General features: G+C 42.8%; 1 protein-coding gene across 1 annotated transcript in view; it reads left to right on the forward strand.

The window, feature by feature from the left end:
* Positions 1 to 506: 506 nt before the first annotated feature.
* The window catches only part of LOC126481897 (nephrin-like), a gene marked incomplete at its 3' end in the record, with an annotated part of 714415 nt that continues 687856 nt past the window's right edge, over positions 507 to 27065 (forward strand). Inside the window, exon 1 of the mRNA XM_050105855.1 lies at positions 507 to 1317. Within this exon, the coding sequence (XP_049961812.1) occupies positions 1092 to 1317 (226 nt within the window). The remainder of the gene's footprint in view (positions 1318 to 27065) is intronic.

The raw sequence follows: 27065 nt of genomic DNA on the forward strand, positions 1-27065 counted from the left end.
GCCTAGTCCTATTCGGCTATGGGGCAATTTTGTGAAAAACTAGCTACTTAATTAGACGTCCTTTGTTTCTCGGGCAGGAATTATCTCCGAGCAGCAGTTCGTTGCCAAAGGCAGGTTGGAAGTTAACACACTGATCGCGACACGCTCGCGGCTCTCCGGATTCCAACCGGTGTGTGCAATCCTCAGCAATTGGCTCGGGCTGCTCGTAGCTAAATGAGGTCCAGGTCAGGATGCCTACTTCAGACGGTAAAAAGCGGCGACCACGATAGTTACAGATCGACACCTGGGTCGTACTAAAGAGACCCATATGACGGTTTACGCTGGTCCTCCTCCATTGATTGCGCCGGCGACACCCGGCGGCAGCGGCAGCGACGGCGACAGCGACGGAGAGCGGTTGTTGCTCCGCCGGCGACCGACTGCGCTCGGCCGTTTCCGGCAGCGTCCGGCGAATGGCGGGCGGCGACGGTGGCGCGCCCGCGGTGCGGTGGCGCAGTGGCCGCACTGGCGCGGCGCCGGGACCACGTGTTGGCGTCGCCAGGCCGCGCGCCCCTCGTAAACAACGTGACTGACGGACGCGCTCGGCCGTCTGACAGCAGCCGCTGCCGCGCGGACCAGCTCCACGCCTCTTGCGGAGCTTCCGCCCTCGTAGGCCTCGGCTGCGTAAATAACGCGCGTACAAGCGGCCATCCGCTGCTTCCAAACTATTAGGGATTACTGATCACTCGCTGATTTTTCAGCTTCCGAAATTTTTTTTTACGCCACTCCTCTTCATAGAGTAGCGCAAGCGGAGTGACACTTGTCAGTTCTCGGATCAGTAGTGAAACCTGCCGTCAATATAGGCTGTAGCTATGTCGTTTCGCTTCATTGCAGATGTTTCCACTTTCGTTATCTTCTATTATTAGCTTGCTTAGAACTTTCTTCCACAGACCCACAAGGTATATCCGTTTGCGTTCTCGTTCTTCCAGTGACAATGAACTTCGTCAGAATAGCCAACGATACGAGCGCGTTTCACGTGGTTTCTACTGATGAGGTCCCACATGCAGAATTGTGACATCTGTCAACTGCGACATGAGAAAGCTACTTTCGTATGAATGTTTATGGGATTTATTTTCTGTCAGTATGGAAGCAAAATATTGATGCCTAAAATGAGGACACTAGAATTTCTCTCTTCGAAGAGAGGAAGGAACTTCTCAGTGAAAGCCAAGACTACGAACATCCACGTACAGATGACTTTCCTTGCGACAAACTGTGTGCTGTGTGGATTTATCCTTCTACTACACGTCTGCTGCACTTCTTCCAAGCTGATGACCGAGGATGGTAAGTTATTGAAACATTTACTAATTTCTCTTTCGCTTTTCAGGCCGTTGAATATGCAGCGCACGCACGGGCTGGAAATTTCTTTTGAGATAAAACGCAAATGCCCTATTTCTTTTGCACTGGGATAAACGTTATCTTCCCGTGACATTCAGGTCATTGCGTGCAAACATTCTGATAAACGTAAAGGATTTGAAGATTGCAAAACAAGCGTTATTATGTGTAAGATTTCACTCTAAAATTATCCAGCGCACCGAATTTCGTGCAGGAAATGTGACACGGAAGGTCTTAATTTAACTATGCAGCCTGCCTGGCGTGGTTTAGCGCGATTACGGTAATAGTGGCTTTTCGTTCCTAGGTTCTACACTACTTTTCTTCCTTTTATTATACCTGCAGCTGCTTTTGATAATGGAACGTAAGCTTCATGCAAGGTTGAGATAAAAACCAATATTTCCCGACGTAATATTTCTGTTCCGCTATTAATGTTCTATGCTTAATATAATATCAAATATCACCATGAAGAAGCAACATTACCGTACTACTTCAGCTTGTGATGATATAATATTGACAGAATATACATTTACTCCAGGGAGGAATTTTCGAAAACATCAAACTTTCACCTTAAGACGTCGATGCATCCGCTGTTCACAATGTATAAATGATCGGAAGAAATACCTTGTCGTGATATTATCATACTCACCGAACGCTGCGCTCCAGTCACGTTCTTCTCGGCTAGTAGAAAATCTTTTTAATGACAGCTACCTTCCACAAGCATTCAGCATTCTGTGATTACATAAACGAGTTTTGTGTTTCCTGTCGTGCTTACCACGACGAATAGTACTTAACACTTATTTATGAAAAACCTTCTATCGAGATGAACATAAGAAGTTTATATCAATCAGTGCTCTACGTATCAAAAATTATCTCATTGTGCTTGTACGTTGGTCCTCAGCCACTATAATTTTTTTGAAGAATAACAATTTTCCACAATTGGTTTTAAGTTTAACGTCTCTTTATTCCTACTTACAGAGTTGTTTCGGCTATGAGTCAACAAGTTCCCTCATTTTATACCATCGTGAAAAATTCTCTAGGTCCTGTGCAAAATACACTTAAATACATTGTGAAAGTTTATGACGTGCCCCTATGAACTCAAGTCATAATTTTGTTAATGTCTTCGTTGCACTGCATACTAAGGAGAGGTACAGGTCCGTTACATTTTTTTACAGATGTTGATAAATGTTGTCATAAAAAACAATCAAACAAATAAAATGCTTATAACAAAGGAACTGTTCTGTCATCAAAGAATGAAGTAAATATTTGTTTCCTTGTAATAATGAGTAGACTGCACGGGTTGACCAAGGTGTTAAATTATGTTCACCTTCCAAGGTATGAATAATTGAACAAGTTGCTGTGTTTAAGAAAACACTTTCAAAAACGTACTGAAACACGTCCTCAAATAACGTCACCAAATTTTGGGCCCGGAGTGAAGTTAGACACACGAATAATTAGTCAGTCCAAGTAGATTTAACATCCAGATAAAAGTGACTGCATGCGGCGATTAGCACATTGTGAATGTGTCCGTGATCAGAAGACAATACTTGGGATACACAGAGGAACAACGGACCGGTGCGAAGCTCCAGGCATAGCAGACGGTTAGGTGTCGGTGCGGCCGCCCCCACTACTGAGTACAACGGTATCAGATTACAACGTACGATGCCACCCGTAATTACCAGTCTTGCGTGCAAAGGTTTCCGTTCTTCTTCAACAGGAGAGACGTAACGTGGCTACTGCTCATCGTTGAAACGACAGGACACATTTCTTCTACACAGCTTTAACATTTCACGAGCCTACTTTAGTATGATCACTTCAACGGACTCGCAGTCTAGCTCATCGGACAGGTAGCGGAAGCCAAGAGCTACGTACGCCTGTTGGGACACCACTGTAGATATCTCGAGAAGTGAAAAAGAAAACTAGACCCAAAGGACAGTGTAGCAATCCAGGTGCCGACTTGCTGCCAACAGTTTCGTGTTATCATCTCTTGATCTACATAATTGGTAGGAACGCGAGACGTGGTTCTCCTCTGCTCATTAAACTGTCTGAGTCGGCCCGCTCCCAGCGACTACGGCTTAGAACGACAATGGAGAACAGGGAACTGTATTTAATTCACCTTCTGTGAATTTACTGCCGGGCGTAATGTGCCTCGTGCAGCGTTTCTGTAATGTCAGTTTAATAATTCCCACAAAAGCAGGAGGGCATTTGTTTAATAGTTCCTCATTTCATTAGCCAGCTACTTTGTATGAACGCGGCGTTTTGATGTGGATGTTTAATACGTTCCTAGTATAACATTGATTTTACGTTTCCATAGACCTGGTGTGTAAAATCCCATAATCTACATATTCGTTCGTGTTTCAATTGTGGACTGAGATAATTTCCGGTAACCAGTATGGTTTAGTGTATACCATAAATGTCGGTGATCTTGTGCAGTATCTGGCAAAGGGGAATGTAGGAGAGTCGTATGTGCAATGATGTGTAACTTCACAGATTGGAATCACACAATACCGTCGCACAATCTGGGTTTGGAAGTTTGTTTGTCCGTTTGAGTCATATGATCTACCAGAAAATAGGAGAGCGACCCAAACGGTAAATCATACAAGAGAAGAACCAAATCCGGACAGTGTGTAAATAACAAATGGACGGTTTGTGGACACAAACATTTGGTCTACGCACCTAAAGCCTACAATCAGAAGAAAAGGGAATAACTTCAATCCACTTTGCCACATGACGCATGTTCATAGTAAGTCGCGAAACTGGCAAAGAGAAATTTAATATGTCAACGTACTTAATATCTATGGGGTGCCATTGACTGGCAGTTGACAGCCGTTCATACAGAGGAAAACACTAATCAACAGGCTAGCATCTCTTCATACCTAAAACAGCTTCTCTAGGCCAAGCTGAAATTACTAAACTATAACATTTTAAGGATAGCACATTCATGTAACAGAGACATACTGTCACATGGTAGCTCCCAGTTGTAATACAATTCATTTAATGCTAAGATATTCATTGGAATTTGTGATACTTCCGCATACGGCCTACATCTGTACAAGTATAACGAAGGTTTCGATCAATGCGACTATGCACCCAGTGAAAACCGTTTGTCCATATCGTGGATCTCAAAATAGGTCACTACAGCAGGTGATGAAGTGGCGTATTATAATTGCAGGACTTGTGTGTTATGTAACTTATTGCCCACAATTTACTTTTACCAAAGAGTACGTTAATTTCGTCCGTTCAATTATTGCACTGTGCCATTCTTCTCGGTGATGGGACAGTAAATATAAAGGTAATTTGACAATAGTCCAACATGCGACTTGATTGCATTTCGCAGAAAATAATTACAATTTGTGAGACCCATGTAAAGAAATCTGTAACATCGCTGGTTTTGACAACAGCTTAAGAGAGACAGGAAATCATATCCCCTGAGTGAAATAATTGGAAAGATCATGGAGAGTTAGTGCATGCTAAAGCGAGTACAGTGGTTTTTATGGAGATAAGTTTAAATACATTACTTATGACATACGTTTTGGAGTTCGCATTGCCGTTAACTTTTGTTTAACGTTTACGAAAATGACGGCCGTTAATTTAGTCTCAGAAATATCTGAATAAACCGATTAGAATTATATTATACAAAAATAATTACGGAACTGTGTCAACAGTTACGTAGGATATATTCAAATCGTATGGAGTTATAACGTTTACTTTTTTTTTCACTTATGGCCCTAATGTTGTTTAATATTAATCGCCTCAGTTACTTTAGAAATACTTTTTTATTGATTATGTTTCATAGTTACACTTGCATGATAAAGTTTTCAATTAATGAACTACAATTTTTCAAGTGGCTATGTAGCACCAGATCAGTTGTCAGTTCCGCGAACTGACGTCAGTTTTCTGAGATACATATACATCGTAGCTCTGGATACAGAATGTCAAGAGCTCTGAATGAGAGGCTTTCCTTACATTTATGTTTTCCAGCGACTGTAGGCTAGAGCCAATGAGGCACTTCCATCTGTTACATGTACGTACCGAATCGTGGTCTGAATCTGCAGCGAGGCATCGTTCCATAATTGCGGACATGACCTAATCTCCCGTATCATAGTCTGAGACCAGGCGGCTTAAAGACTACCGTTAACATGATGCTATCACGAGCTGGCCTCTTACGTGACACGTGCGATCGGAGTAATGCATGATAAGGAAGGAAGGTGGCCTCATCCTGCGAAGAGAACAAAGCGATTAGCAGCGTCTAGGATCTGTTTCCATTGTAATATCTCATGATGCAGATAACGGAAAACTGATTGACCTTCTAGTATTATATAGTGGGTGAGTAGTTGTTCTATCGTAATGAGCGACATAAGTAAATACATTTGAAAATTTAACTTTTCAAACATTTTCAGTGTAGTCGTGGGTGTATCACACAACAATTTCAAAACTTCAATCAAAAGAGAAAGGTATAGCAACAAATTTAAAATTCGTATTGTTTGTATATCCGAGCCGGAAGTATAAAGAGAGCTCAGATGGACGTTATTTCTTATGTCTCCATTAATTTTCATTTCAGCGTAATGGCTGGAACTATAGCATTTGTTCCGCAGTCTTTAACTTTTATTGAGCACGGCATTAAGTACTTTTGGTCTAATTTTGGTCTAATAACACTGATCACAGTTGTTCTTTCCGGTTATTTTCCTCGGCACTGATACCTGTATTCTGTTTTCGCTGCGTTCGAGTCCGCTTAATAGCCCACGAATGTACATAAATTTTCATTAAACGCAAAGTACGAGGTGCGGGCTAAGCGCGCGTTCCCTCAGATATACGACCCTTTTCAGGGGGCTCCCGCACGTTCCCCGTGTTTGCCGTTTACTGTCGTCGGTCACGCTAAGTGGGGTGAAATTCTGTGGGGGAAGAGCCGGCAGTATTTCGTACAGTTGCAACAGGAGGGGTAGCGGGCTAATGTTATTAGAAACCTGGTCGCTAGGGAACCGTTGCTGGGGGTCGGTGTCGCGCGTGTGTTGTTTGCCTGCGCGCAGGGCACTTCATGAGAGTTTAACGCTCTCCCGGCTGGCTCACAGTTTTTCTAAGCTGTGTAAGTTTTACGTGCATGTGAGGGAGGGAGGGGGGGGGGAGAGGGCGCACCTGCACACACACACACACACACACACACACACACACACACACACACACACACACTCTGAATATCTGAAAGTGTATTATGAACAACGGACGTTGAAATCGCCTCCTCTCTGATTTCTTCGACTGTTGTCTTTTGTACCACTATATTGTAACCAGCAGCTGTCTTTGTTTTCTCTGACAGAATTGTGTCCAGTTTCGTAGGATAATTACGCGACACAGTCTTCAAATAAATTTTATGAACTAGAGTTGCTGATACTCGGAATACGTAATCAGCACTGGAATGGCTTTATTTTTTGTAACTATAAAATACCTGAAAAATTGCTATTTTTAAAGGCAGAAGCAACGAATCTAGTAACTCTGTATTTATCAAACATCGTCTCCGATGTTACTTTACATCTCCCCTCTCTTTTACCAGAATCATCAACTGAAAATGGCACGCTAAACTAATGCAACAACTAAATGCATCTCGAATCTTCTCGAAAGATTCAGATTTGTTGTTAAATGTTTTTGAGGGAAAATACTACTTTATTTATTTTTAATTATCCTAAGGTAAGAGTGGAGTACTAATTTTTTAGAAAAGAACTACGTGGTGCCCTTTTCTATGTGTGTGCTTCGAAGTTTGACATTGCCATATCGGACTACGTGCAATAAATGTATATTTATTGGATTTCTAATTGATTGCTTTGCAAAAGACTGACACATCGATAGTCGACCTGGGAATTATTGTGTGTACATAAACTTATTAATTCAGTGCTAATTTCCGCGTCTTGTCACTAGGAATATGCATCAGAAACTTACTGCTCTCTGTGAAGCTAATGACCACATAACGCTTAGAGACTATCATTTTGTTTAAGAGATGTAAGTATCAAACTTACACTTCTTAATGTTAAATAAGAACTGCTCGGTTTACTTCCTCCAATGTAATCCAGACATGTAGATGAGGCGGAAACGTGGGATATCCAATTCTTCAGGAATGAGTTTCATAGTAATGTGATAGATGACAATATCACGACTAGTATGGAACTGTTTTATAGACCTCTGACGTAGTAATAGCTTCTTCGACTGTTGCTAAAACATTGTTGAGGACACGTATTCTACCTAGTGAGTCAATTGGATCTATCCTAAGACCTTACACAGACAAGTGTAATTTAGAACAGTGGTGAGCCCAAAAATATGGCTGAGTGATTCAGAATGAAAACTGCAGTCAGAGTGGTCAAGCATTACTGGGAGTTTTCGACGTTATGTTACGACCAGTCCAAGTCTTCTGTACTGACGATTTCAGGTGAACCACTCTCGACATCCATTTCTGTCGCGACTGTCGAGTATGACATCAAGCGGAGATACTGGGTGGTTATAATTAACGTGAAGCTAGTCGCAGAGATCCAGAATCGGCTGCAATCATCGTACAGCGGCGAAACTTGGTAGATATGCTAATGCGTTAATGCGGAACGGATGTACGCTGGAAAATAATGAGTTCCAATTTTGGCCACCAGGTGCAAGTGTCGCTCTGTACAGCATCTCGTCGACCTCTCTCGTGCTCGTATTGAACAAACTGTGTAAGCAGCCTTCAATAATAAAATTAACATTATGCCTTCCCGACTTGTTTGACCGTATCTGCTCACGTATTCTTACTACTTCATCACACACGGAAATATTTCTATGCGTCTTTCTCGCATTCTCAACGCCAGATTTTCACCTGGAGGCCAAAATTGGAGCAAATTTTTTTTACAGCCTAGTTCGGTTCCGCATTAATGAATCGGAATATTTACACAGTTTCGCTGCCATACGGTAATTAGAGCCAACACTGAATCGCTGAGAGTAGCTGCAATTTAATTAGAACCATCTGGTACCTCGGCTTGATTTCACACGTAACAGTCGCGGCAGGATATGGTAAGAGTTTCACATAGCTCCGCTCGCGGAGTCGTGGTTTGAGGCGTCATGTCACGGGCTGCGCGACCTCTCCCGCCGGAGGTTCGAATCCTCCCTCGGGCATGGGTATATGTATTGTTCTTAGCATAACTTAAAGTAGTGTGTAAGTCTAGGGGCCGATGACCTAAGCTGTTTGGTCCCTTACAAATTCACACACATCTGAACATCTGTATGCCCGTCTGCGGCTCCTTGTAGAAATTCCTTGAATAATCGTGAATGACCGCCCAACCCCCAGCTTTTTTTTAAAATTTGTCAGGGACAACGACATTTACACCTACATCTATGTTCTACACGCCATCGTATGGGGAGTGTGGGGAGTGGCGGAGAGTACTTTGTATACCACTGTCAGATTGCCCCAATTACTCTTCCAGTTGCGACTGGTGGGCGGTAAGTACCACTTCATGTGAACAAGAATCTCATTTTACATTCATGGACTTTTAACGAGATATACGTAAAATTAAGCAAAATATTGGGTGACTCCTCTAGGAACGTACGCTCTCTGAATTTTAACAGTAAACCACACCGTGACGCACAATGCTTCTCTTGTAGCGTCTGATACTGCAATAAGAATCACCTTCACGCTTTCGAGCTACTAAACTATACTCGCTGCTCTTCTTTGGATCTTCTCCATTTCCTCTGCCACGCCTGTCAGACAGACGAGCAATATTCAAGCATCGGTCGAATAAGGGTTAACCTGTATTCTTTGTGGGAGGATTAAACCTTCTGAGGATTCTTCAGTCAATCTCACTCTAGTATCCGCCTTACCTGCAATTAGTTTTATGTGTTCGATCCACTTTTATGTGAAACGAATGACTGCTCGTAGATATTTGATGGATTTAACTGCCACCATTTATTGTGTACAATCGTGTAATCAAACAAGAATGAGTGTTTTCTGCGTAATTACGCGCAATGCGTTAAATTTACGTTGAGGGTCTATTGTCAATCCCTTTGACAAGCGTAAATCACCTGCAGCTCCTCCTGCATTTCGCTGTACATTTCCAACAGCCGCGATGTCTCTGTACACAACACAGTCATCCGCGAAAAGCCTCATGACACTTCCGATGCTGTCCAGTACGTCATCTATTATACTAAACGACTAACTTGTTGCAAAGCGCATGGTTCCGATTACAGGTTTCCTATCTAACGGCTTGCCGGAGGCACCAAAAATCTTACTTTCGGTATTTCGTTTAATTATTGACTACATTTAAAAAATTTAAAATGCTGACATAATCTACTCGTGAAAAGGTATAATCTTACGTTAAAGGTTAAAAACATTAATTCCGGCTGAACAGGCTTCGGAAGGATCAACGGCACCGACCGACCTCCATCTTATCCTCATCGTAAGCCTCACTGAATGCAGATGATGTGGGGCATATGATCAGCACACCGCTCTCCCAGCCGTTATCAGTTTTCATGATCGGAGCCGCTACTTCTCAACCAAGTAGTTCTCAGATGGCCTCACAAGAGCTGATTGTACCCCGCTTGCCAGAAACGCTCGTCGGACTCACACGGCCGCCCACTCAAGCGTTAGCAAAGTCCGACAGACATGAACTTCGTTAATGACGGGAACCGGTGTTACTACTGCGGTAAGCCGTTGGCTTAACCCAATTGGCCAAGTGTTAAGGTTAGAAACACTGTATATGTCTTCAGACAGCGTAACTTATGGCGCACAAATTACATAGACTATATTCACCCAGTGTTTGAAAATGAGAGCAACTAGCAACATCCATGAAATTTTCCATACAATTTCAAGCAGAAAAGGATTTTTTTGTCGATGACACTCCCCACAAAATAATTACTACATTTTTGCTGTTCATGCAGTAAAACTTAGGCATCAGACATGATGTTTTAATTTAGTACTTGTTTACTATTAATTTTATTGGCGTTTTGCAGAGAATATTTACGTACACCACTGAATTTACCTGCGAAGTTATCATTGTACGACACACAGTTCGTGAAGTATGACGCTGTTTTCACGCAGTGTTGCTTGTTTGGAGGCAGCTGCGTCGTCCATGGTGAGAGGTATTGTCTAAGATTTTGTGTTCTCGGCATATTCTTGACGCTGTGGATCCCGCAATATTGAATTTCCTAACGATTTCCGAAATGAAACGTCCCATGCGTCTCGATCCAATTAACATTCTGCGTTCAAAGTCTATTTATTCCGGTCGTTCTACCAATAACTAATCGGAAACCTTGCACATACCTGAGTACCTGTCTAAAAATGGCAACTCCGCTGTTGTACAGCACTTTTATAATTTGTATACGCGAATTACCGCCGTCTCTATACGTGCATATCCCTATACCATGAACTTCGTCACCTCATTTAAAAAATGGCTCTGAGCACTATGGGACTCAACTGCTGAGGTCATTAGTCCCCTAGAACTTAGAACTAGTTAAACCTAACTAACCTAAGGACATCACAAACATCCATGCCCGAGGCAGGATTCGAACCTGCGACCGTAGCGGTCTTGCGGTTCCAGACTGCAGCGCCTTTAACCGCACGGCCACTTCGGCCGGCCACCTCATTTAATATCCGCAGCTACTGTGTACTGAATTTAAGTTTTTTCGACAAGCGTTGTTTACTGTAATTGGTATTTGTACTTCTCTGAAGAAACTAAGAACAATATATGATATTCGACAAATATAGCCGTATTTATATATTTACTGAACATTCCAGAAACAGCAGTTTCAGTCCTTATTGGAATGTCAAAATATTTACTGGTTCAGATTTTAGTGGCAGATTTATCCGAAGGATCCCATTTTTGTGGTCAGCTGGCCAAAGCCTTACTTAAATTAAAACCTTTCACACAGTAAAAAATTATGTTTAAATATCAGTGGACCAGATACCGTATCAATCACAGCCTGGAGAGATGGCTTTGATTCGTTTGCATACTGAATTTCAATGGATTAATCATCACGCTGTAAAAGCGAAAATACGTAATATCAAGAGAGAGTATGTTAAAATCACATTGGTTTTCATCAGCTGTCATAATCCACCTCATCGGTAAATACGCGAGCTGTTGAGATTCGCAAGGTCCAAAGTGACTCCCTGGTCAATAACGATGTTGCTCGCCTGCCGATTCCTGCAGGCACAGGAGGAAACATTGACCGAAGGCTCTGCCCATGGCAGACGGCTACAACGACGCCTCTGACCAGGAGTGTCTAACCCGCTTGCCGCAAGCAATCCACAACAAGTACCAAAGCGGTCAAAAAAGTGAGCATCTACTACAGGAGTGGTAAAAAAAATCCATAAAATTCTATTTATGTAAAGTTATGATAAACTGAATATTTTCAATTTGAAACTCCCGCCACGCGATGCTATTCTCTCGCTGGTCCAATCCTTTTCTTCCCCAGCAGTTGTTGTTGGTGTTAAGTATAATAAGCGGCTTTACAGTGCGGCCAAGGAATTAATGGCTGAAAACTCCGTATCTAGAATGTCCCCATCCATCGAAAATGGTGAGCCCTCCAAATCTAAAGGTCCTAATGTGAGTTAACGAGCATTTCGCTCTCATTTAAATATATGACCGAAAGAGTCAGCCCACAGGAATTGTGAAATGAACCCTGTCGTCCAGGACCATGTCCCACAAAGACCGCAGTTTCGCGACGGGATGAGGAAATTCACAGACGTCTATTGTACTGAATGAGGCCTAAGCGCTGTAGTGTGCGAGTGAGACAGACGAGACCCAAGGAGACGTAGCAGTGTTAAATATGGTGGACCTAAGATCGGCCATAAAGACAAAAATTCATGAAAACTATTTAATTCTGTAGTAATGCAGGGAATCAGGCCACAGGAATTTTAATCTGCCATCCTCCTTAAATTTTCATGGTGATCTCAATAACACTTGAATATTGATTATATCTATAATACTTTAGGATTTACTGTTAAAATGAAATTAACAAGTTCTGTAACAAAGAACTGAATGCTAAAGTCTGAACGGTTTGGTCGATCTTAACGATCGATATTTCATATAGAAGAGGATCATTAAAATGACAAATGTTGTAAATGTCAGTTCCATAACTTCATTTGTTTAAAAGATATAATAAATTTAAATAATCAGTATTTTCAGTTAAGCATGAGGTCATCATTTCCTCCACACAAACACACTGAACGATGACAGCATGACACTTTATCGAATCATTAGGTAATACAATATTTGTTGTAAAATTTAGTGCATAATAGTTACTTTTGTTCTTTGTTTATCAGATAGCACATTGGTGCAAGGCTACTGACCGTGACATTCAAAGTTAAGATGGAAACTGTATTGGTTTTATGCAAAAGAATTTAACAATGGATATCATTGTTACTTTATTTAGAACGTGAAAGTGGTTAAACGTTAACTATTTAAATATGTTAAATTGTAAAATAATGTAGAACAAGCTGTAGCCAATGAGATGGACGGCCTCAGGAAAGGGAACTGCCCTAGTCACTTGATCGAAGATGATCGGCGCGGAAAACGCGGCCGGGGACGGGCAGAGGGACAGTGCTGGTGGAGACGCGAAGGCGAACGGTCGGTCTTTAGGCAGCTAGGAAGTGAAACGACTTAGAAAATTTCGCGTTGTGTGGTATCGCGGGACTTAGTCTCTGAGCGGTGAGCGGCCACACGCCTGGTGTGAACTCTAACTTTTCGCGCGGATTACTTGTATTTCGTGATGAGATTGTGAATGATCGAACTGTGTCAATTGGATATGGCCTCGAGTGTAACACTAACTCTAAATACGACCACTTTCACTATTAGTTTGGTTTCTGAATGTATATTATTCTAATCAAATCGCAACTGTGTGGCCTACATCATTTATTGGTCGTTAGTTTTCCCGATATTATTATTACTGTTATTATATGTTATATTAACCTTGCGTTTCGCAAACTTGGCATCAGCCAGACAATTTAACCAAAGGGTAATAAGTGTCGAATTTATGGAGTGTAGTGCGACACATGCGGTTCAACCCCTAGACGAGTTTGAGCAAAGACATTTCGACGAAGAGGAACCGCATGTGAGCCCCAACATCCATGGGATGTTAGCTCGCATTAACAAGGATATTAAAACTCTGTCTAGATGTACTGATTGGGTAATTCAAATATTTTTATAGAAGTTTCTCTTCAACATTTCGGAATTTCCCTGATGTAGAACGGAGACTACTGTTGTGCACTGTCTTCCAACAAATTTAGATTGCTATTTCTCATCAATTACAGACACATAATGCGTTTCTTCTACTTAAATAAGGCTTATTCTGAAAAGTTGAAAACGTTCTTCCAATGCTGAATTGATCTGGGAAGATCCCTACGGTCTGTAATGACGTTTCACTGAAGTGATGCCTTGTTTTCCTCAGGCATTCCCTGTCAAAATGTCGGTGTCTTCTCGTGATCAAGTTTATCTGGGCAACGTCTACTTCTCCAAGTAGAAAACAGTATAACTCCCTCATTATTAGCGGGCATCGCCAGACAACACTTTCTAAAGTACTTTCTCTGGTAAATCACACGCCTCTGGGATTAAAATTAACAACCTGCTCAGCATCGGCTCCTTACCTACTTGTAGTGTGGCCCTCATTAATTACGAGTCTCAGAGAGCTGGATAGTGGTTGCAACTCGAATTTAATAACAGATTAGAGTTAATAATTAGTTCCTTTTTGAGAATAGAGATACAAATATGCACCCAGAGCAGCCCACACCGCAAAAGCAACACAGAGTGTTTCAATGCATGGACTTGAGATAAAGAGCATTTCCATAAAAAGCTCAAAAGGGACATTTAGACGAAATCCACACTAACATAGGGCCTGGAATAGAGTATCCAGACAGGGCTAGATGTGGGAAGGCACAATGCACCCACAAACGTTATCAAACATGACTGTTTTAGTGGTCCAGCCTTTATGGTGTGGGAAGGATAAAGTTTAATGGGTGTACTGATCTGCAAATCTTTGAACGCGGGGTACTCACCGGTCAACGTTATTGTGACACTGTACTTCTTCCCCATGTGCGTTCTTATTGCCTTTGAATAAATGTGTCTTTTTCTTTCGTCTCATTGAAAGTGTAGGCTACTTTCTGTAATACCACGTTGCAGCTGTTTCTATGTATAGTTCAAGTTTCCTCGAGTTATGTTTCATCATGCCAAAGTTACTTTCTTCCTTAAGTTTGGAGCGTTAGTGTATTTGTACGGCTCATTATTTGAACCTCAATTGCTGCAAGCCAAAGGAGCACAGAAAAGACATCACGATGGCATGGAAGTAGTGCCTGGTACGGCGTACAGCTTGGGCAGTTCATACTTTCGTTATTAGGTGAAAGTTACGCCGACTTTCAAAAACAATTGATCCGAGGTCACGTTATTTCTTGTCGCTACCGTCGTTCTCTGCTGTATTTTCGGCTATCGATTTGGTGTCGAGCTTACTTTCTACACGTCACGTGTTTCGTGCCGCTGACCTGTCTATAGTATCAGGCTACGACACTTAACTACAGGCAATGTTGCTCCACGTCACGTCACTAAGTATGTCATACGCCATTAAGTACATACATAGTGGACGCTGGTACACTCATAGTTAAATACCCTGAGAGACCTAAGTGATTTACGCAACTCTCTAGTCCATCAGTTCCAATTCTTACGCATATTGATTCAAATTTCTTACTATCTCCTGTGTCGTGTGTCTAGTCGTCGACAGTAACAGCTGTAAATTTTGTTTTTGTTGTGTTCCGACACATTTTTCTACCCCTGCACCGAACGGATTCAGAAGGGTAAGAGGGAATAAGAGTATTCACTTAGCGGATTTTTTGTGATATGCTTTTCATTACCGACTACCGGCTTCCATTTGCGCAGCAGATCATCTTCAGGTCTGACACCGCAATGTTCGGTTGGTCCACTGTGGCGTTGTTACTTTACTTTCATACGGGAGATAATATTTTCATACAGTGCACTCTGCAGTCTGAGATTTTAAGCCGGCCGGAGTGGCCGAGCGGTTAAAGGCGCTACAGTCTGGAACCGCACGACCGCTACGGTCGCAGGTTCAAATCCTGCCTCGGGCATGGATGTGTGTGATGTCCTTAGGTTAGTTAGGTTTAAGTAGTTCTAAGTTCTAGGGGACTTATGACCACAGCAGTTGAGTCCCGTAGTGCTCAGAGCCATTTTTGAGATTTTAAGTTCCAAAACTTGTGAATTCGAAATGAAGGCGAACAGACCTAAGGCAGTGTGGTTTCTCCAATTGCTGTTGCAGACACATTTAAACTTCACATAACACTCAATCACTGAAATTATGCTGCGTGCTTTTAACCACGTGCCTACCCCTACTCTTCTTTATCTTGTAAGTTTTCTAAAAAAGACTAATATTCAGTGCAAGTTTTCTTTGTTGATTCTCCGGTTCAGTTTTTAGATTTGTAAGTATCTAAGCATACATTTTTCAGAAAAAGTTATTAGGATTACATCTCAGTAAAACCTTTAGACTGCAATTTGAATGAAGGCAGTGTAATTTTATGCTCACTCGTGGCTGTATGTAACGTTATTTGCGTTGCATACGAAGCTTCTGTGTTTCAAGGTCCTATTATTACATGCTCTGTATGCAGTCCTCATGGACAATATTCGTCTGACCTATCACGTGTAATAACTATATTGCTGTGTAAACTTTGCACTAATCTCAATGCTTACATTTCCACTTAAAAAGTAATACACAAGCACTGAACTACGTACACCAGAATGTGAAAGTAATGTGCGTGATAATCACTGTTCCGCAAGTACGAAACACAATATTTGATTCTGTCCCTAATAATCTCTTTGGTTTACCTGTGTGACAGCAGATGAACAGCTTTGCCCAGAAATAAATGAGGCTGCTTTGTCATCATTTAATTAATCTTGCCATGTGCAGTGCAAGATATTGCCCAGCTTAACATGCAGTTAACTGTCGAATACTGCAGGCCACAATGAGAGTCCAAAATCTTTTTCTTTTAAAACCTTTGAATAGCAAGTGGGATATTGTGCCTTAATGTCAAATAATCTGAAGACTAATTTCACTTCAAATTTGTATTACTTAGGAGATATAAATGTTGAGCTCCTACACAACAGTAACGACAGGTGAGCTACTGATTGGTCCGACAGCTGTCGTCGTGGGAAGCTTGGACGGGAGCGGAAATGATTAGCGAACAAGTTATCACGTTAACAGAAGGTTTAATTGAGTTTTTCCAAGCGAACGAAGACTCATTTCAAATAATGCAGCAAGAAACAGTTATTAAAATTTCAAGGAGGATGAGGCACCATATAAGTGGTAATAACGATGGTGTAGTAGTGATGAGGCTCGAAGTCCAAGAGAGCCTGCGTACTGCCGCCAACCATCCCATATCGTGGTAGCAGCAGAGGGCACTCATAGTCCACAGCTGCTCGAGGCGCGAGTCAGCGGCCGCGCACCATTGGGTCCACCACAACCCGTGCGACCGCTTTCGGTATCAGACGGAAACTTGCAATTCCATTGCCAACAATAACACCCATAGGGTGGTATCGATATGTCATATCACACCATGTATTAGTAATACCTTCATCAATGAACAGTGCTATTAATAAATAGTTGATACTTGGAAATATAATAGTAAATGTACAAAACTATCCCCTCGACAAAACTTTCATGGAATTTAGTTCATTAAACAAAATTTATATTGAGCATTTAAGAATGAGAAGGGGTAACGAGTGATACATTTATATGAGTTTGTGCGTTTATGAGATAAAACAACAGTACCATAATAGAATGAGAATTTCACTCTGCAGCGGAGTGTGCGCTGATACTAAACTTCCTGGCAGATTGAAGTGCCGGACCGAGACTCGAACTCGGGACCTTTGCCTTTCGCGTCAGGTGCTCTACCAACTCTACCAACTCTCTTTTTTTTTTTTTTTTTTTTTTTTTTTTTGTTCGTTTTCTTTCGTTGCAATTGCTCGGGGTGGATGTCACAAGACATCCGTGTCAGTTCGTCGTTGATCCTAAACTCAGTTTTTTTTTATTACAGAGGCCAGCTAACCCTCTGACCGAACGCGCCGAGTTACCGTGCCGGCGCCAACTGAGCTACCCAAGCACGATTCCCGCCCCGTCCTGACAGCTTTACTTCTGCCAGTACCTCGTCTCCTACCTTCCAAACTTTACCCAAGCTCTGAGGACGGGGCGAGAGTCGTGCTTGGGTAGCTCAGTTGGTAGAGCACTTGCCCTCGAAAGGCAAAGGTCTCGAGTTCGAGTCTCGGTCCGTCACATAGTTTTAATCTGCCAGGAAGTTTCAGTACCATAATAGTCAAAGAATTGAAATCAAATCCAGATCAAAACTGAAAATGTTCTCCAAACGCGACATCCCACTTTCTGCAAAGGTAGCGCACGTGGCTGGATGTCCTTTAATATCTTCCAGATGACAGCAACAGCGTTCCGGAATTGGGCCTCTGCACCAGTACACACGTCTGCTTCCAGTCACATTCGGCAACACTCTCAATAATTCACACTTTAAAGGATTCTCAGGATATTCGTTTTTTGGGTTCTATTGTGAATTTTATGCCTTTAAATTCTGTTTGTTTTACGAACTGGCTACTTGACAATTCTGGAAACCAGTGTGTCTCTTATGTACACGTACTCGGGAAAAATGCTTAGCCCTGCCACTATATATATAACCTGTCAACCTTCAGTGTACCCCTCACGTGCTCTCGGCTGTGGTATGTCATATTTTAGTGCAGTGTTCCAGTGAATGTTCAGTGTTGTTTCATCTTTTCCCGTGTTGCGAACAGAAACCATGCTGTCGCTGGGTGTGAATTTTATGTCCTTTGCGAACACAAACCAGACTGTCGCCGTGTTTTTTTAATTGTCTGTCTATTATTTTACCTGTCTGCTTCGTATGTATTTTTATTAGCATCATCATCCCTTTTTTCTATGTTTTAAGTTCCACGATTTTTTCGCCATGTTACCCTTTAAGTCTTCGATTTTATCGCCTGTTTTTTTTATTATATATTATCTTCACCTTTTTAACACAAAGTCTGTAGGCTGAAGAGCGGAATACTAAGCTGCTGCCAGCCCGCCCCCTTCGGGGGGAATAGAAATTCAATATATATATAAAAAAAAAGCTTCAGTGTTCCGATGAAGCCTACTGTCGTTTCTTCCAGTATCTTGAGGAAGTCTCGCTGGACACTGGACCGGTCTGCCGCTCGCACTAGGTTGGTGGGCTATGTTAAGACCTAGATATAGAGGTGACCACGGTCCAGCCGCTACCATCCCAGAATTTCCGTCCAGCGACAGAACTCCGTCCTTTGTCCGGCTGAGCCGAGAGCGCTTCTCTCCGCGTTTAAAACTGAGGCTCCAGGGCACCGGATGTACGTGAAACGAGCGCACGAGGAAACTGCGTTTTACGCCGGCTCGCTTTATTTAGCCACCGCGAAGGGGCAGTGTCCGTCCACACCGCTATGTATACATTATGCTTCATATTTATTTTGTTCTGCTGCTGTTACACTTGCATACGTGTCAATAAAAACTTGTCTTCAGGACAATTTTCTAATACATTTCCGTGATGATTGTACCATACAAAAGCGTTAGGTATATGTATCAGCCCACTCACTGTATTGTGAATCATTAAGGCGATACTGAGATTTTCGTTTTGTGAAACGCCCAATTTCACATTCTTGAATTTTTAAAGCACCGTCACTTTGTAATCTTATCAACATTTCATTGAACATTTCTGCAGCTCTTAGTTGAACCGCACTTCGTTATCTACGAAGCTTCTGAGGCTACTGTGAATACTATATACCTGGTAATTAATATACAACATAGAGGGCGAAGATCCTAACACACTTCTCTGGTGCCCACCTCAAGTTACTTCTACACCACTTGACGACTCTCCATGCATGACTACGCGCAGTGTAGTTCCTTTCACGAAATTCTCAGTTGCGCAAGACATTTGTTTTAATATTCCTATGATTTATGTATTTCGGTATATAATCTGAGAAAAGTGCGAGCTGGGATTCGCATGACCGATGTTCCCGGTATTCGTGCTGGTCGACTTCAAGTAGATCATTCAGTTCGAGGTGTCGCACTATATACGGGTTCAGAACATGTTTTAGGATTCTACAAAAGACAAGCATTGATACTGGACGGTAGTTTAGCATATCCCTTCTGCTATCATTCTTGTAAACGTGTGTGTTATGTGCCTCCTTCCAAGCCTTGACCACAGATTTATTTATTCTAGCGATCTGTAGTACGATATATTATGAATAAAAAAAAGAGTTAATTCAACTGGGAATTCCATATAGAATCTGATAGTGACCCCATTATGCTCTGGAGCTTTGTTCATTTTTTTGTGAATTCAGCTGTTTCTCAATGCCACTGACACTAATATAAGCATTACAAACTTTTGCGATGGTGTGAGGATTAAACTGGGGCACTCTTTCTGGATTTTCCTTTGTAATGCAACTTTCGGAAACAATTGTATGATCACAAAGACTCAGTCGTTTGTAAAGCATGTAGCAGACTGCAGTTCATTGGTGGGAACTGGGAAAATGGGATCAGTCTACAAAGGATTTTGTGAAGTTCGCAGGCGTTCGCGACCGATGAGTCAGTCTGAATTAAAGTATTGTGAGTGTTAGGCAGCTTCATTATAAAACACGAAAACAAATGTACAAACGGACTTACGACCAGCTAGATCAGATTGTTAGGCCTGAAGGGGACCGTTCCGAAAATGACCGAAATTTCGACTGTACCTTTGTTTAGATGCTCTATAACTGCGCGACCTAGGACCGAAAACGCTTTATTGAAATTGACGCTGTTTATTCAGATGCAAAGGATTGCTAGCAAGACAGTCATGCGCCAAACCTAGTCTTTCGCTCAAATTTTTGGAACCATACGAAATAGGAATAACAGGTGACATAGAACGAATACAGAGAAGGGCGGGACGAATGATCACAGATTCGTTTGATGTACGAGAGGCGTCACGGAGATGCTGAACAAGCACATCTGGCAGAAGCTTTAAGATGAGACGCCGACTATACCACGGAAGCATTCTTAGTAGGTTCCACAAACGAGCTCTAGGTGAGGATTGTAGGAAAACCTACAACACTCCGCCTGTTATTCCCCTAGGCATCGCAGTGAATGTATTAGACAAATTATACGGTCCAGTGATACTGATGTGGCCACCTCCTGTGTTCGACGTCAACGTGCTATAACCACTCACAGACGGCAGGTGGTAGCACCAGCAGTGGAGGGTGGGGTGGGGTTGGGCCGGTGGCAGAAGAGAGGGGGGGGGGGGGGAGGGAACGGTGCAGTCGTTGTTGTACTGCGCAAACAGAGTGGTTTACCTCACTTGTAGAAGGGAATGATCATTGGCTTTCGGGACAAAAGTGGAATCATTTCCGAAACGGCAAAGTTTGTAAACTGTTCACGTGCCGCCGTGGTTAAAGTGTAACGAGCATGGCAAAATGGTGTGTTCAAAACCGCCGCCGAGGCAACAGTGGTGCACTACGGACCGTAAATAAGAGGTGTGAACGACGGCTGTGGAGACGTATTCGAGTGAATAGACGTGCAAGTGTTGAGCAACTGACCACCCAGATGAACCAAGGGGCCACCAACAGTCTCTCCTCTAGGACCGTACAGCGAACGTTGCTCCATATGGGTATCTGCAGCAGGCACCTGGTTCACCCACCCATGCTGACTGCTGCTCACCGACGACGAAGGCTGTAATTTGCAATCCAGTACTGCAACTGGACGTCTACTGAGTGACGACTTATGACTTTTGCCAATTAATCGCGTTTTAAGCTCCGTCGTACTGAAAGCAAACGCCCTGCAACAATCGCCGGAAGGGTTCGCGCCGGAGGAGGGAGCCTTGCGGTCTGGGGAATGCGTTCGTGGCATTCCGTGGATGAACTCGTCGTTCTGGAGGGCACAATGAATCAACACAAGTATGCGTCCTTGGTACCACGTCCACCACTACATACAGTTTGTTTAATCCTCAGCATGATGGAGTCTACCTGCAGGACAATGCAAGGTTTCACACAGCTCGCAGTATACGTGCATAGTTCGAAGAGCACCAGGATAAGTTCACCGAACTCCCCTAGCCACCAAATTCCTCTAATTAAAACGTAATCAAGAATCCGTAGGACCACCTCGATTGGGATGTTCGCACCATGAATCCTCAGGCGACGAATCTAGATCAGCTACCGGCCGCGGTGGCCGAGCGGTTCTAGGCGCTTCAGTCTGGAACCGCGTGACTGCTACGGTCGCAGGTTCGAATCCTGCCTCGGGCATGAATATGTGTGGTGTCCTTAGGTTAGTTAGGTTTACGTAGTTCTAAGTTCTAGGGGACTGATGACCTCCGATGTTAAGTCCCATAGTTCTCAGAGCCATTTGAACCATCTAGGTCAGCTGGCCACGGCACGGGGGTGGACATGACTCGGCATCCGTATAAGTACCTTCCACAACCTCACTCGCTCTCATGCTCTACATCGCGGAACGGTCCTCGTGTGATTGTTCAGGCTGTTAACAAAAAAATAGTTCAAATGGCTCTGAGCACTATGGGACTTAACATCTATGGTCATCAGTCCCCTAGAACTTAAAAGTACTTAAACCTAACTAACCTAAGGACATCAGACAACACCCAGTCATCACGAGGCAGAGGAAATCCCTGACCCCGCCGGGAATCGATCCCGGGGGCTGTTAACAGGCGGTCACATTAATGCGACTCGTCAGTGCAGAAGGCGAACACAGGCATTTAAGCTATCATTCCTTTCATGGTACATTTGTGAGTGGAATGGAAGAATTCGTGATACCTGGTACAATGTTAAAAACCTCTGCTTTACAGTTGATATTGATTTGCGAATGTAGATAGTCTACAGATGTATTTGTATAAGTACATCTGCATTTTTTTTCAAAACAAGCCAAAAATGTTTTTAATATTTTTTAATTTTTTGGACCATCGAATCAAGTGCAGAAGGAAAGGTAACCTCATGTAGTACTGCTAACGGATTGGTGTTTTGGTACCGAGATCACGGTATTTTGCTTAAGTAACAAATGGTAAGATCGAATAAACTGAAAAACATACCTCTATAACCCGACTGATTCAGCCTGTTCGAGAATGTTACTAGAATTTTGGATATAGTTTTATTTGCATCAGTGCAGGGGAGCGGTGTATAACATTGACTATAGACCAATTGTGTCACTTTCTTTCAACATTTCTCATAAATAAACCGAAAAAGTAAAGGAATTACGACTCATACATCGAGATTAGTATCTAACGCATTGCAGTACTATTTATACGGGAGGGATGTAGTCATCTGTTGTTTTCGCGAAACGAGCAGGTGGGGGCGGGGACTACGGCGCTCAAAAGAGTTCGATTTTACAGAGTACGCGAAGGAATTTGCCCCACTTCTTGCAGCGGTGTACCGTAGGTCTCTAGAAGAGCGTAGCGTTCGTCAAACAGATGTGCAGAACTATAGACCTATATCTCTAACGTCGATCAGTTGTGGAATTTTGGAACACGTATTATGTTCGAGTATAATGACTTTTCTGGAGACTACAAATCTACTCTGTAGGAATCAGCATCGGTTTCGAAAAAGACGGTCGTGTGAAACCCAGCTCGCGCTATTCGTCCACGAGACTCAGAGGGCCAAAGACACGGGTTCCCAGGTAGATGCCGTGTTTCTTGACTCCCGCAAGTCGTTCGTTACTGTTCCCCACAGCCGTTTAATGAACGAAGTAAGAGCATATGGACTATCACACCAATTGTGTGATTGGTGTGAAGAGTTCCTTGATAACAGAACTCCGCATGTCATTCTCAATGGAGAGAAGCCTTCCGAAGTAAGAGTGATTTCAGGTGTGCCGCAGGGGAGTATCGTAGGACCGTTGCTAATCCGAAAACAAAGGAAGTAGGTTACAGCACGTTTGTTCGCCCACTGCTTGAATACTGCTCAGCAGTGTGGGATCCGTACCAGGTGGGGTTGATAGAAGAGATAGAAAAGATCCAACGGAGAGCAGCGCGCTTCGTTAGAGGATCATTTAGTAATCGCGAAAGCGTTACGGAGATGATAGATAAACTCCAGTGGAAGACTCTGCAGGAGAGACGCTCAGTAGCTCGTTACGGGCTATTGTTGAAGTTTCGAGAACATACCTTCACCGAGGAGTCAAGCAGTACATTGCTCGCTCCTAAATATATCTCGCGAAGAGATCATGAGGATAAAATCAGAGAGATTAGAGCCCACACAGAGGCATACCGACAATCCTTCGTTCCAGGAACAAAACGAGACTGGAATAGAAGGGAGAACCGATAGAGGTACTCAAAGTACCCTCCGCCACACACCCTCAGGTGGCTTGCGGAGTGTGGATGTAGATGTAGATCGGTCGGAGCACCGTCGTTTGCAGCGCACATAACATCGGTGTAGATGCAGAGAGTATCGGGTAGCCATTTCATTCTTGTCACCACGCCAGCCCGACTACACATGGCCTATGTCGTTGTGTTCCGGAAATGCTTTCAATGGGTTCGTCATGCTGCCCTGCCCATCAGATAATCGCAAGATTTTTATTTGCACTGCCTGCAACGGTGCGCATAGCTGTGGCTGCCTTGGACTTCGCGCACTCGTCCAACCAGTTCCTTATACGCTTTCCCTCTCTTCCTCACCCCCCCCCCCCACTCTCTCTCACTCTCTCTCCCTCTCTCTCTCTCTCTCTCTCTCTCTCTCTCTCTCTCTCTCTCTCTCCCATCCGATAGTGCGACGCTCAGCGTTCAATATAGTGTCGATAAGATCACGTATATTGTCAAAAGCTCAACTCCAGTTTCATCACCAGATAATGCTTCAAATAATCCATCATAAAATATGAATTACCTTCTTGCTTAATCTGCTTAATCTGAAATACGCAGTTAATGTGTAACATCCAGTGAATCAACATACCATTCGTACCCGTGGCTATGCCGGATGTTGTGCCTTTCAATTTCAGTAAAGTATATACGGAAACAATACATTGTACGACTTTCTACTTACTGTAAGTTTTATGCCGTTGTTTCACAAAGTGTAAAACACAACACGATGCCAAAAGTTGGGAAAACAAAAAAACTCGTCATTCTGTCTCATGCTATAACAAACTGACTTGAAATACTTACATATTTATAAATTACCACATAAAATATATCTAACACTGCGTTAAATGCTATATTAGAGAACAATAAACAGCAATAGAGTATCGGTTTTAACTTGAGACAAGTAAATATCTCGAAAACGCCGCATTGTACCACAACAATTTTATAGGTGAAAAGTAATCTATCTGTTCTCAACTGACCGTCTCCTAACCAATTCCCTGCGTGGGCGGGCTATTGCATATTCGAATTCTACGCCAAAAAATACGTACTGCTTGCTGAAGTCATTGTTTCCCATTCGTGGCAGACGGCGCTTCTAAATTGCAAAAGCAGTTCACTTGATATTTGTCGATTACATCGGCATCTGCCACGAATAGGCGTAGAATCAGAATATGCAATATACAATTGGAATAAGCAATAAAGGGGGGTGGGGGGTTGGTTCCCATTTGAAAATACAAAGCTGACCCCACCAATGCAGTAACGGTGGTTAGGAGATGCCAATTGTAGGACACACCGATGTCGCTAAATGTGACGCCAAGAGCTGCACCATTCTACAGGAATATGTACTCTGTCTCTATTAGTTACTGATTTTCTACGTAGTCTGGATAATGAATGTTACGTGTATCTTACACAGCCGGAATTCATGACTCAATCTAAACTGCAGCTAAGTTTGAGTGAGACTATAGAAATTCACAGATCTCTGTGGAGGATTGGAGAAAACAGAAGTTACATAATAAAAGGAATTAGTGCCTTCATCTGTAACATAGAAATTAAATATAGATTGTGTAAATATAAATAAGACACTTATGTCTCCTGCATAGCACAGTGATGCCTGGTCTGTTAACAGTTACCTGGATTGTGCACCGCTTGAGACAAATAACGTTTTGTTTGAGATAGATAGGGTCTGTTAGATTTTTCTAACAGACACTTTAGTTTGTAGTAGTTTACAGGCAAAATTTATTGGTACCAATGGATAAAGATTTGAGAACATAACTGTGAGAGAACTATAGCTGTTCAAAGTCCTATATTTATATCAATTTTTAGGACCATTCTTTATCAAGAAAATCCATTCGAGCGCTGCGTAACTGGCGTTAAATCAATTAAATTCCCATGCCGTTTCCATTCATGATTAAAAATAAAGTATCGTTAATTTCACTACGTATCTGCAAATGTCTAGAATGGGGACACTGTATAGCGTTTGGATAGCAGTCAAACTTAAGTACAGCATTGTCCGTTCGGCGGTTACAGAGAGGGTCAGAAATTTGAGATGTAAGTTCCGTAGGGACCGATATCAACTTGTCAAACACTTACTGGTGAACCAGCAAACCGGATTCAAAATATCGTGTAAAAGCTGTTAATTGGTAGTTGTCCGATATGTAGCATTTTCTTGTGTTAGAGGATGCACTGATCGCCAAAGGAAAATATTTTCTAAGACTAAAACTCATATCTTTTGGATTATACTTTTCATATTACAAACGACGCCAACGGAAGTAGTTAAATGTATGCTGATTACACGCCATTCCGTGAGGAAATACCCATGAGAAAATGTCTCAATCAACAGCTACTTTTTCTGCAGCGAGGAAGGACATATGTTTGTGCTGATGTGAATGACGGCAACGGCCTTGCCGCAGTGGCTACACGGTGCCCGTGAGATCACCGAAGTTAAGCGCTGTCGGTCGTGGTCGGCACTTGGATGGGTAACCATCCAGGCCGCCATGCGCTGTTGCCATTTTTCAGGGTGCACTCAGCCTCGTTATCCCAATTGAGGAGCTACTCGACCGAATAGTAGCGGCTTCGGTCAAGAATACCATCATGACGACCAGGAGAGCGGTGTGCTGACCCCATGCCCCTCCTATCCGCATCCTCCACTGAGGATGACATGGCGGTCGGATGGTCCCTGTAGGCCACTCGTGGCCTGAAGATGGAGGGAGTGAGTGATGTGAATGAAACCTTTTCCGAGAAGTTTTTTCTCTTGTTTCTCACAATCTCTCGAATGTAAGAACATCACCAATCTGTAAAATCCCGTGCACAGGAAAAACATTATGGGTGATTCTGACATATGATACATATTGGACAGCAAGGCAGTTTGAAGCAGATTGTGAAGGTATCTTGAATCTATAAAAATAGGTGGGAAGGCCAGAAGAAACTTTATTGGCTTATGGTGGAGTAAGAACATCATGAAAGTTTCATGTAAACTTACAATTTATGTTGACAAATACACATACATTTGTCAGGCGTGGTCAGCGGAAACACGTGATTTGGCTCTTTAGCATGTATGTGTACTTTTTGTCAACACATAATCATACCCGTATATTGGATTTATCACTCACGTACCGAAGGTGCACAGTAATTAATTACAACAAAGTCTCAGGAAAAAGTCGATCCTCGCACAGTGCAATCACATTCTTTCAGCTCTAGGAACAAATTTGTCTGGTGAAATCCAATCCTACTGTTATTGTCTAGCCGGCCAGTGTGGCCGAGCGGTTCTAGGCACTTCAGTCTGGAACCACGCGACCGCCTGCCTCGGGCATGGATGTGTGTGACGTCCTTAGGTTAGTTAGGTTTAAGTAGTTCTAAGTCTAGAGGACTGATGACCTCA

The sequence above is a fragment of the Schistocerca serialis genome, chromosome 5 (assembly GCF_023864345.2).
Source record: "Schistocerca serialis cubense isolate TAMUIC-IGC-003099 chromosome 5, iqSchSeri2.2, whole genome shotgun sequence".
In the NCBI taxonomy this organism is placed as follows: Eukaryota; Metazoa; Arthropoda; class Insecta; order Orthoptera; family Acrididae; genus Schistocerca; species Schistocerca serialis.